The sequence below is a fragment of the Pyrus communis genome, chromosome 2, assembly GCF_963583255.1.
Source record: "Pyrus communis chromosome 2, drPyrComm1.1, whole genome shotgun sequence".
Taxonomy (NCBI): domain Eukaryota; kingdom Viridiplantae; phylum Streptophyta; class Magnoliopsida; order Rosales; family Rosaceae; genus Pyrus; species Pyrus communis.
This window is the reverse complement of record NC_084804.1, coordinates 21,066,200-21,078,844: the sequence shown is the minus strand read 5'-3', so window position 1 is coordinate 21,078,844 and position 12,645 is coordinate 21,066,200. Positions and strand designations below refer to the sequence as shown.

At 42.1% G+C, this 12,645-nt stretch overlaps 1 protein-coding gene and 1 pseudogene across 1 annotated transcript; one reads left to right on the top strand and one right to left on the bottom strand.

Annotated features, from left to right (window-relative positions):
• Nucleotides 1–7,231: 7,231 nt before the first annotated feature.
• LOC137724940 (UDP-glucose flavonoid 3-O-glucosyltransferase 7-like) lies at nucleotides 7,232–8,662 on the top strand. Its single transcript, XM_068463576.1, has one exon. The coding sequence runs from the start codon at nucleotides 7,232–7,234 to the stop codon at nucleotides 8,660–8,662; it is 1,431 nt and encodes a 476-aa protein (XP_068319677.1).
• A 1,994-nt stretch (nucleotides 8,663–10,656) lies between these two features.
• On the bottom strand, nucleotides 10,657–11,053 carry LOC137723483 (large ribosomal subunit protein eL18-like; annotated as a pseudogene).
• Between the last annotated feature and the right edge of the window lie 1,592 nt (nucleotides 11,054–12,645).

Here is a 12,645-nt window from a genome sequence, read left to right as displayed (position 1 = left end):
AAAGCCACCCAAAATTTAGATGTGAAACGTGGATCACGATCCGAGACAATACTCACTGGGACACCATGATACTTCACCACCTTCGAGATAAACAACTCTGCTAAACGGCTCAAGGAATACTTCTCTCTCACAGGAATAAAATGAGCCGACTTAGTGAGTCGATCAACGATCACCCAAATGCCGTCAAAGCCATTTTATGTACGCGGCAACTTGTACACAAAATCCATGGTGATATTTTCCCATTTCCACTCTGGAACGGGAAGCGGCTGCAACAACCCAAACGGCTTCTTCCTCTCTGCTTTAACCTGCTGACACACGGCACACCTGCTCACATACTCGGCTATCTCCCTCTTCATACCCGGCCAATAATAAAATGGTCGAATGGTATGATACATTTTAGTAGCTCCTGGATGCATGGCATAAGCCGAGATATGTGCTTCATCGAGAATTTCTTTCTTCAACTCCACACTATTAGGCACGAACATTCTACCATCTAGCATCAACATGCCATCCGAATCACGAACTCTGAGATCTTGCCTCCTTCCTTGATTTCGAGCTTGGATTAGTTCTTGAGTCTTCTGATCAGCTACTTGAGCTTCAAGTACCCGATCAATAAGAATTGGCCTAACTTGGAAATTAGCAAGTAACGCCACTTCTCGATCTTCTGCTTCTAACCTTACTCCCGTAGCACGCAAGTCAGCCAAAAGAGGAACACGACTAGCGTACAACGCGTTAATACGGCCCTGTGACTTCCTGCTAAGTGCATCAGCCACTACGTTCGCACGACCAGGGTGATAATCGATCGTGCAATCGTAATCGCTGAGCAACTCTAACCACCTCCGCTGACGAAGATTAAGCTCCTTCTGAGTAAAAAGATATTGGAGACTCTTGTGATCTGTAAAGATCCTGCACTTCTCTCCGTAAAGATAGTGTCTCCACAACTTCAACGCAAAGATGATAGCAGCCAACTCCAAATCATGTGTAGGGTAATTCAACTCATGAGATTTCAACTGCCGCGAAGCATAAGCAATCACCCTACCATGCTGCATCAATACACATCCCAGACCATTCAAGGAAGCATCGCTATAAACCTTGAAATCACCACTATCGTCTGGGAGTGCCAAAACAGGTGCATGAGTGAGACAATGCTTCAACTGCTGGAAACTCTGCTCACACCTATCATCCCACACAAATTTAACATCTTTCCTCGTTAATCTCGTCAGTGGCAAGGCAATCACCGAAAAATCCTTAACGAATCTCCGATAATACCCTGTCAAACCAAGGAAACTTCTCACCTCGGTGACGGTTCGTGGTTGCTCCCAACTCTCCACAGCTGCCACCTTCTGAGGGTCAACCAGAATACCCTGAGCAGAAATGATGTGTCCTAAGAAGACGACTTAATCTAACCAGAACTGGCACTTGCTAAACTTAGCATATAGCTGGTGTTCCCTCAACCTCTTCAACACCAAAGTAAGATGTCGAACATGCTCCGCTTTCGACTTAGAATACACCAGAATATCGTCAATGAAGACAATAACAAATCTATCCAGATAAGGCTGAAACACCCGGTTCATTAAATCCATAAAGGTAGCTAGTGCATTCGTCAACCCAAATGGCATAACCAGAAACTCGTAATGACCGTAACGAGTCCTGAACGCCGTCTTAGGGACATCATCCCTACAGATCTTCAGCTGATAGTAACCAGACCTCAAGTCTATCTTAGAAAACACACAAGCACCTCTCAGCTGATCGAACAAATCATCGATACGAGGCAATGGATAACGATTTTTAACCGTCACCCGATTCAATTGTATGTAGTCGATGCACAGCCTCAAAGTTCCATCCTTCTTCCTCACAAACAGAACTGGAGCGCCCCAAGGCGAAGTACTAGGCTGAATAAATCCCTTATCCACTAACTCCTGCAACTGAACCTTCAATTCCCTTAACTCCGCGGGAGCCATATGATAAGGAGTTAAAGAAATGGGATTAGTACCTGGAAGCAACTCAATAGTGAACTCCACATCTCGATCTGGGGGTAAACCAGGTAAATCCTCGAGAAAAACATCAGGGAAGTGTCTGACCACTCTCACATCCTCCACTCTGTTAGGAACAGCCTCATCTAGCACCACATGAGCTAGATATCCCTGACAACCCTTAGATAACAACTTTTTCGCTCGCAGCGCCGAGATAACGCCATGTCTCACCCCACTCTGCTCACCCACGAAAGTAACCACAGGTAGTCCAGGTCGGTGAAACGTAACTACTTCCCCGTAACAGTCAATGTTGGCACGATAGAAGTGCAACCAATCCGTGCCCAGAATCACATCAAAGTCCACAATATCTAACGGGATAAGATCGGCTGACATAGCAACACCCTCTACGATCACTGGACATCCTGGGTACACACAATCTACAACACATCTCTCTCCTCTAGGCATAGCGAACTCTAAATCGTACCCTAGAGGTGTGGGGCGAGGTTGCGTCACTTGAGCAAATGTATGAGAAATTACGGAATGTATAGCTCCACAATCAATTAAGACTCTAGCAAAACAACCAAGAATGTTCAACGTACCCATAATCAAGTCTGGGTTGTTCTGAGCGTCCTGCAGAGAAATATTGTGGAGACGCCCCTGTCCCTGCTGACGCCCGCCGCGGCCTCTGCTAGCCTGAACGTCGCGTCCCTGAGCACCACGCCCCTGACTGGGCTGGCCCGACTGTCTCGAAGACCCTGCACTGCTAGTGGCAATCTCCCCCTGCTGATACTATCCTCCCTGATACCACTGAGAACCACCCGCTGGAGCTGGAGGATACGGCATATAGCCGCCCGAATACTGAGGATAGCCACCCTGGGAATAGGGATCCTGGGGATACTGATACTGCCCCTGAGCATAAGGGACAGCATCACCCTGATAGTGGTATGCACCACTTCGACCCGTCTGGCCGTAGCTACTAGGACCTTGGATCTGCTGGAGTGGTGCAGGTGGTGGCATAAAGGTCTGCTGTGGTTTCTGCTGTTGCTGACCCTGGGGACAATTCGCCGCTCTATGTCCCACCTGTCCACATGTGAAGCAACCGTTGCTACCACGTCTACACTCACCGAAATGCCGGTTGTTACACCTGCGGCAAATAGGGGCTCTGCCTCGACCACCATCGCCCTGCCTCTGGCCTCTAGCGCCACCAGAAAATCTACCTCCTCGACCCTGTCTAGTGGCACTGAAGCCACCACTCGAAGAACTCGAGCTAGCACCACCCCTCTTGAAGTTCTGAGTCTGACGGGGCCCGAGCGATGCCTGACCTTTGCCTTTGTCATCTTTCTTCTGGTTGCTGTCCTTCTCTTCATCAGTGTCGCTCGACATATTCTCAGAGTCCTCGATCCTCAACAGTATCTCATAGAAGTCCCAGTAAGTCTCGCTGTGGACAGTAGACGCCATAGAACGCCACTTCTTCCTGGTGCCCAAACGGAAAAGACGAAGCATCTCCGCCGGATTACCAGCGACATCAGGGTGATAACGAGACAAGTCCGTAAAATGCGATAGTACTCATTCGCCGACATCTTCCGCTGTTTCAGTTCGGTAAACTCCTGCTTCTTTCGGTCAATGTACTCAGGGGGCACATATCTCCTCTTGAACAAATCCGTAAAAACATTCCAATCCGTCATCTGATCTGGAGTCAACCTACGGAGCTCCTGCTCCCACCAAGCTGCCGACTCCGTATCCAGAAACCATGAGGTCGTCTCGACCCACCTCTCCATAGGCAAGTTCCCCTGATTATGCAGCACACGGAAAGTCTTCTCTATGTGTTCTAGCCAGCGCTCTGCGCCCTCGTGCCCCTCACTACCCTTAAATTTATCCAACTTCAGATTGTACATAGTCTCCAGAGGAGTCTTCTGGGGAGGGCGCATCACAGACTGAAGGGCTGTAGCAAAAACTTCCCCCAACTGAGCAACATCGAGGAAGTTAGACTCAGAAGTACGACGTGGTTCCCGACGAGGAGGCATAATTCTGACAGAAGACACCAAAATCATTAGAATACTCACAAGGACACAGGACTGCCAAACCTAGGCTCTGATACCAAACTGACACACCCCGACCGAGATCGGAGCGTGCTGGCCGTCACACAAAGGTGACGTAGCCATGTGCACGTGCGGAAGCTAATAAAGTAATGATATATAAGTACGAACAATTTAAAAACTAAACTAGCATACAAAGTACTAAATACGTGCTAGCGTGTGAGTCACAAATTCAGAGCCAGACAACAGCAGTCCAAAGGAAAATATGCGACAATAGTTCACCCGAAGGTGACCCTACAATGATAGGTGTCTGTCAGAAGTGCCGAACAAGCCCTCTGGGAAACCACTGGAACTGCTACTCAACTAGAACCTGGAGGGGTGCAAAACAAAAGTGTGAGTGGGCAAAAACAAAGCTTTCGAAAACCATTTACAAAATACTTTCTAACCCCTCGCCGTAAAACCTGTATACTTCCCAGAAAATATATACACATAATACATAAGCCAAACATGCTCAATTAATATGCCATGCCGAAATCTCATAATGATATGCAAGTGCCCAGGTATAAACATATCAATATCATGTAATCTGGCAGCCGGAGTCACCTAACGTCACCTGTACGGCTGCATCTAGAGCTCAAATCTCAATCTCAATATCTAAACCTGCCCATGAGTCGGAACCACCTAGAGTGGTCTGTACGACAGGCCTGGGTGTAAATAAGTGCTACGATCACGTGAAGACTGGGCGAATAATCGCGGGTCACCTACGAGTCGGAACCACCTAAAGTGGTCTGTACGACAGGCCTGTGCACCTACCTTGAGTCCAAGGTGAGTATAAGGTGCGGGAGGTGAACATCACGTGAAGGACTGTGCCCTGGCCACGGGCGGGAGCACTAACACCGGGGGTGCAGGTTATGAGCTCTCTAACTATCTCAAACCATTATTGAAACATAAACATGCACAACGCTTACCTGACACTTACCTTTGCGTCCACAGCACCCAATATGCATATGTATAAATATATGCAACTAATAACGTACCCAACGATGCACGAAAAACGATAATGTAATGCATGGCATAATGAATAAACATTTATTCAAGTTCTTGGAAAATATAGTATATAGGTATATACGGAAAACCAAAAGCCCACTCACTGGTATGTAGAAGGGTCGTAGCCCCCCTGCCTCGCGTGTGCACGCTCGTCCTCGGGGTACGTGTCACCTATATGCGAAAAAGCTATAAAAACGTTAACTTTAAAGCACATAACCAACTCCTCGTAATAACTCCTCATACATTGCTCAAATTGGACAAATGAATATACCAACGTGCTCTACACAACCTCAGGATCACAACAATATTTTTAAAATAATTTTTGGACCCCTCACGCGCCCCCACGCGCCGAAATAGGCACGGACCTACGCGCCCCCCATGCGCGGCCACGTGCCATGCACACTGACGGCGTCAATTGACGCCGTCAGGAATATTCCGTTAAAATTTGGAATATTCCGTTAGAATTAACCGGATACCGTTAACGGCGTCAGGAATATTCCGTCAGAATTGACGGAATATTCCGTCACCTTCTTTGTTCAATCTCCGGCGACGTCGCCGGCGCCGGAAACTGGGAAAACCTGCAACTTGGGTTTTCTCGCTCATTTTTCCACCATTCTTCACGTTTCTTGCACCAAATTAAAGCCCTAAACTAGTAGAACACAACCATACACGTTTTAAGGTCTAAAACTCACTAGATTATACATGTGCAAACTCTCCAAAACCGGCCAACTTAGAACAGGACGATCCCGACGTCCAAATTTGTCCAACGAAGCACTCCGAGGCTCCTTGGGACCTCACGAACACAACTACAAGCTTCAAAAGTCCAAAAACACGCTAGAATAAGTTTGCATGAATAGTAACTAAAACGGACCTCGTCGAATCGACGTGAAAACGGCTACAACCTTACTTGAAAATGGTACCACTGGACTCCTCTCAACCTCACGATCACTACAGCACCCTTGGTTTCCTCAATCTGCTAGGATTTGGTGGGTTTGGTGTGTGTCCGTACGTTTTCAAAATGAAGAAGAAGGAGTGGGGTTCTCGGGGGAAAGAAAGAGAGAGAGAGAGAGACAGAGAGAGACAGTGAGAGTGAGACAGTGTGTGTGTGTGTGTGGCCCTAAGCTTGCCAACACCACACAAAACAACCAAAAACATAACGAAAACAAACTAGGGGTAAAATTGTAATTTCACACGTGCGTTCCAATAATCCCGGGACGGGATGTCACAACTTTTGTATCTGAAGTAGTTGAATTTATCATTTGTTTTTCTTCTTTATTTTCTATTTTATCATATTATCACTTTTTTTTATTTAGACAAATCTATCCCTTATCAAATTTCTTTATAATTTATTGCATGAGTTAAGTTTTTTTGTTTGAGGAACTTTTACGTTCAATTATTTTTTGTGAAGCCTTGAGACACCAAAACTCACTTTTGACTTTCTAATATTAGAGAATAGAGATTTGTCAGTTTGGACAAAAATTGCAGGCTCTGTCCACCAATGAATACTACTCCTTTTTATCTTTTATTATTTTAAATTTTTTTGGTTTGACCAGCTCCAGTAAACAGTACTCCAGAAATTCCACTATTCAACCAAGGGCCATATCAAATGAAAACTGAAAACAAAACTTTTTATTTTTTTGTCGGAAAACAAAAAAATTATCTTTGAAAAAAATGAAAACAAAACAAAAAATACAACTAAAAGTACTCTTGTAGAGGCATCACTTTATCTTGTAGTCTTGTAGATGGTTGAAAACTTGCCAAGTGTTCGAAAATAACTGAAACACTCGTACATCAGTCTTCTTGTACATAACTAGAAGACTAATGCTAGGAAATTAAATTTTATAAACTAAATAACTTCAAAGTTTATAATTGAATTATTACTTAATCGTTAATAAACGCGTTAATTTTTTTATTAGTGACACATCATTTAGTTTGCTAATTTAGTCTATAAATTTGATCTCTCTAATATTACTCTAAGAAAAAAAGTTACGTCATTGTATTTTGGTACAAACGAGAAAAAAAGTTACGTCATTGTATTTTGGTACCGCTCGTTTGTGTCTGGTGTCTTGTTAAAACGTTTGGACTGAAAAATACCCCCTCCCATGCAACTATCAAAGGCACATCTAATATCCACTTGCACTGGTAGGTCTCATAATTCAAGAGCTCAGAACCACCATGGGAACCAAAAACCAAGAGCTTCACATTGCTTTCTTCCCTTTCATGGCTCAAGGCCACATAATCCCCTTCATGGACTTGGCCAAACTATTTGTCTCCAGAGGTCTCAAAGCAACCATAATCACCACCTCTCCAGATGCACCCTCCATTCAAACCAAACTTCAAAACTATTCTAGTTCCCAAATACAAATATTCACAATCAAAGTCCCGACTGCAGATGTTGGATTGCCGGAAAACTGCCAGAGCTTGCACTGTGCCACCAACCCAGAAATGCATTTACAATTTTTGACGGCAACCGGCTTGCTTGGTCCGCAGATTGAGCAGTTCTTGCAGCGTAAGAAACCCAACTGCCTTGTGGCCGACATGTTCTTCCCTTGGGCTACCGACTTGGGTTCTGAATTTGGTATTCCGGTGCTCCTATTCCAAGGAATCGGTTATTTCCCCTTGTGTGCTATCCTATACGTGCACCTGTACAAGCCTCACCTGTACGTCTCATCGGATTCGGACCCTTTCGTGATCCCCAACCTACCGGGTGCGATTGAGCTAACAAGAAAAAAGCTGCCGGATTTTGTTACGAATGGGGAAGAAAACGCGTTTACGAAGTTGTTAGGGGAAGGTGTGAAAGCGCAGAAACAGAGCTATGGGGTTCTGGTAAACAGCTTCTATGAGCTCGAAGCTGCTTATGCTGATCACTACCGAAATGATCTGGGGATCAGAGCTTGGCATGTGGGCCCACTTTATCTAGCCAATGAGAGGCTGGTTGAAGAGAACAAAAGCTCAATTGAAGAACAACACGAGTGCATCAAATGGCTTGATTTGAAAAAACCCAGTTCAGTTATTTATGTGTGTTTTGGGAGCTTGGCAACTTTTGTGGATGCCCAGCTGCTGGAAATTGCAGAGGGTCTTGAAGCTTCAGAGCAAAATTTCATTTGGGTTGTGAAGAAACAAGCGGGGGAAGATGGTTGGCTGCCTGAAGGGTTCGAAAAGAGGGTCGAAGGGAGGGGATTGGTGGTAAGAGGGTGGGCACCACAAGTGAAGATTCTGTCGCACGCGGCGGTGGGAGGGTTTGTGACGCACTGCGGGTGGAACTCAACGCTCGAGGCGGTGGCTGCCGGGGTACCGATGGTGACGTGGCCGATTTTTGCGGAGCAGTTTTACAACGAGAAGCTGATCACGCAGGTGCTTGGGATTGGGGTTTGTGTGGGGGCCAAAGAGTGGATGAGGGTTGTGAGGGAGAGTGTGAGGAGGGATGAGATAGAGAAGGCTGTGAGGAGGGCAATGGTGGGTGAGGAGGCAGAGGAGATAAGGACCAGAGCTAGGGTTTATGGAGAGTTGGCTAGGAGGGCTGTTGAGGTTATGGGATCATCTTCTGAAGATTTGGATGCTTTGATTCAAGAGTTACGGTCTTATGATATTGCTCAAGAACTATAAAAGATAACAATTTTAAAATTACCAAATTTGGCCTTTTATGTTTCAATTTAAGATTGCATCAACTATTACTTTGACAATATTTTTGCAACTCTGGCATTATATTTTAGTCAACTTCACTTTAAATTGAATAATTCACAAATCTTTAGGCAAGCAAGAAAAAATATGGTTTTTTTTTTTTTTTTTAAACAAATGATATTATCTAGTGAGGAGGAAGCTAAACTTCCCACTGAATTAGAAATAATGTAGTTCAAATTCGTATTTAATGAGAATCTAATCTAAAATCTTTTTAAAAAAGAGTGCAAAACAAACAAAATGTTAATGTAATTTGGGCCACGCAAAGATGGACCATCTTCGACTGCCTCGTGTTCCATCTTGTACTCAAAAAATCTCATCATTTGAACTAACATTGAAATCCGAGATAGTATGGCAAGTTTTAGCCTATGCTTAGATCAATTGTATATTGGAAGTCCTCTGTTTTAGTGTTTTGGGTCCGTCTTGTAACTGATGATCGGCTTAGAACTTCGATTTTCAAGTATTGCTCTATTTATTTACTTATATTTCGGTGAATAGACAAATAAATAGCAACAAAAAGGGAGTGTTGTAACGGTGCAAATGCCCGTCATAAATGTGAGCAATCAAGTATAACCATACTTCTTAAGGAATTTTAACGAAAAGTTATTGGTATTGTTCACTTTAACAAAAAACCATATTTTTACACTAAAAAGTCAATCCTGGTACTATTCACTTTACCCTTTATTTTGTCCTTATCGTTAAACTCAAAGTTTTCAAATCTTTTTCATTAGTTTTCCTTACTTATTATTAACCACTTTGCCTATAAAACAATCATCCAAGCAAGAGAAAAAAAAGAAAAAAAAAAGAAAAAAGAGGAATAAAGAAAATACAGAAAAGAAAGAAGAGATAGAGAGAAAAATATTGAGAGATATCTTTGTATTCTTCTTATTTTAGATACTGCAAAAAGTACTATTGTTGCTTCGAGAACATAAGCACACTTGCCGAACCTCGTAAACATTATGTCTTATTTACTTTATATTCTATTGCACACATATTTTTAATTTCAAAACACGTTATCCGCAGTGGTATCACACGCCGCCACACATTGCTGTGTGGCCGCCGTAGCAAGTGAATGCGCCCCGTAATCGCCACCACGGTTCAGCGAGTAAAGGTTGCACTCGCTGTCGTTGATGCTACACGCCGGTGCCGGAGAGAGTTAACATAGTTAATGGAATATACCTGCTGAAAGAGCATATGCCGTTAAGTCTAACGGCACAGTTGACATCGCTGTTAAGTCCAACAGAAACCGTCATTGACCGTTGCCGGCATCGTCGCCGGAATCTGCAGAAAATGCAGAAAACGTTCAGGGCCTTCCCCCGAGTTCAAATCAAAGGTTTCTCAGTTCTAAACCGACAGAAAATTACAATAAAGGCTCAGGAACATACTCAAACACGTTTTAGGGGGAGTGGAGGTCCAACCAAACCAACCGGTTCGGTTTCTTGGTCCATTTAGTTTAATAAACGAGACTAAACTGAAATATTGGTTTTGAATTTTACAAACCGTGAGTTAATGAACCCAAACCATTTATAATAAAATAATACATGATATAGTATTAATATAAAGAACACACATATAATGTTATATATTGAGTGCTGATATCCCCACCGAGTATTTATCATTAATAGCCAAAATTTAACACTCGATTTCATAAATATCATTTTTTATAATATCTTTCACGTATAGCAGAAAGCTCACGTAAATAGACCTAAATACCCTAAAAATCCAAAACTCATTTACATAGAAAAGCCAAAACACTTGAATGGCTCTTCTTGGCATTGTTGTTCAAAGTGCGAGGCTGCTAGCGAAGTTGGTAATATCAAACTTGTGCAACTTGGACAAGTTTCTTAAAGATCAATCCAGACCGGGTTAAACTCTAAAGCAAAAATTGAATTCCAGAAATAGCATTTTCAATCCTAACCTGCTTAAACTCTAAAGCCCTTGTTGTTCCTCTTTCATATAGCCTTCTCAAACTTTCGTCCCTTAGACTGCACATAAGTTTTAGTGTGCCTGTGTGGCACACCAGGAGCTAGACCGAGTCACCGAAGTGCTTCACTGCTTCACGAGAATTCTTAGGACCTTTGAGGAGAATCACGTTATGGTGCTTTCAAAGCAAGCTGGTCAAATGTCAAGCACTATCCTCCTGGCTTCTTAAGCCCTCGCAGTCTCTGCGAACCTCAATGTTGTAACCTTCAATTGCGGTACTTCATAAATCCTAAATTTGATGACAATCCCCACAACCTTATCAATCTTGTTGTCCTTTCCCTGCATATACTTAATTAACCTCAAGAGAGAAAGTGGTGCCTTGTTGACTTTGCTCATGAACAAACGTTTAAGAATGTCTACATTCAACTTGCTTCCAGTCCTTCGGACAAGAAAGCGGTACAGCTTGACAAGAAGCTTAAGATAGATATCATCGAACTTGGGCACAGTGCTTTTTGTCTTCTTGCTCTTACCTCCTGCCACGAGATCAATCGCTATTGTTGCTGCATGTGTTTATTTGGTTTTAATTTTGAGGGTATTTAAGTCTATTTAAATAGATCTTTTTGTTATTTTTAAAATATTTTATTAAAAGTGACATTTATGAAATTGAGTGTTAAATTTTGGCTATTATCAATAAAAACTCATCCCTATCGCTATGTCTTATTTTCTCACTCACTTGTTAATAGAAAATTTATTCACAAGTATACCTATTGACAAAATGACGTATAAGGACTTAGAAGCCTGAAAAAGTGCAACACTTTGATTTTTACTGTTTCAAAGAACTACGTTGCTCTCTCCAGCTCCTTTTTTCCTCATCTCCCTCATAGTATTATCCTCCTTTTCTATTTCCCCATCCGATTTGTTTTTTTTTCTTTCTAATTTCTTTTTTATGCTTGTTAGTCACTCGTTAATTTCTAGATTTATGTTTCTGCTGGTTGTCGAAACAATGAGGATGATTAAGTTTCCAAAAAAAAAAAAAAAAAAAAAAACAATGAGGATGATTATGGTAGGCTGGGTGGTGGTTGTGGGGTTGTGGATTTGAATAATGTTAGGGAGACCAAATTTTTTAAATCAAATTGCAAGCCAAATGATGTGTCACCAATAAGAAACAAGCACGTTAATCGACACTTAATTAATAATCTAATCATCTACAACCATATCATTTAGTTTGCAAATTTGGTTTAAAACAAAATTGGTCTCCTTAACATTACTTTGTGGATTTTGTCTGTTTTGGCTAACAGTAAGAACATAGCAAGCACTCTTTTGCTGGGTTTTCCCACAAAATCTATATTTCATACAAATCTAAGCTAGTTAGCAGACCATTGGATTGGATTTATAACTTGATTTAGGATTAAGTTTAATTCTCAATTTCAATTTCAAAATAATCGCTTTCGGATATATGCACTAATTGGAAATCCTTAATTAAAGTATTGATTAGTCTTTTACTCTTTTTCCAATAGTTGTGATGTATGTCCTCATAACCCTATTCAGCTCAGATGGGGAATTGAGATGCAAATTTGAGAGAGAGAGATTGTTTGTTAGGATACAAGTCTTTCAGTTTCAAGCAATAACAACTTTGTATCAAATATGTATAATGAAGCTCAAGATTTTAGCTTAGAGTTTTTGAGGAGTTGTTGTGATACGAGGTTATTTTAGGAATAATAGTGGGTGAGGAAATAGGGTTTCAATTTTTTAACTTTTGATGGTGGTGGGGTTATAATATAGGTGGAGAAATAAGACATTAGGGTGGATCTAATAGCACTATATATAGTTTAGTAGTTTACTTAAGATCTTGGAGTAATGAGATTAGAAGTTTGAGAATTTTAATTGAGTTATGAGATTAAATATTTTTAAGTCATGGAATTGCAAATTAATTTATGAAGTTGACAGTTTCACGATGAAATTTTATAAATTGATGGGTTTGCAATTGT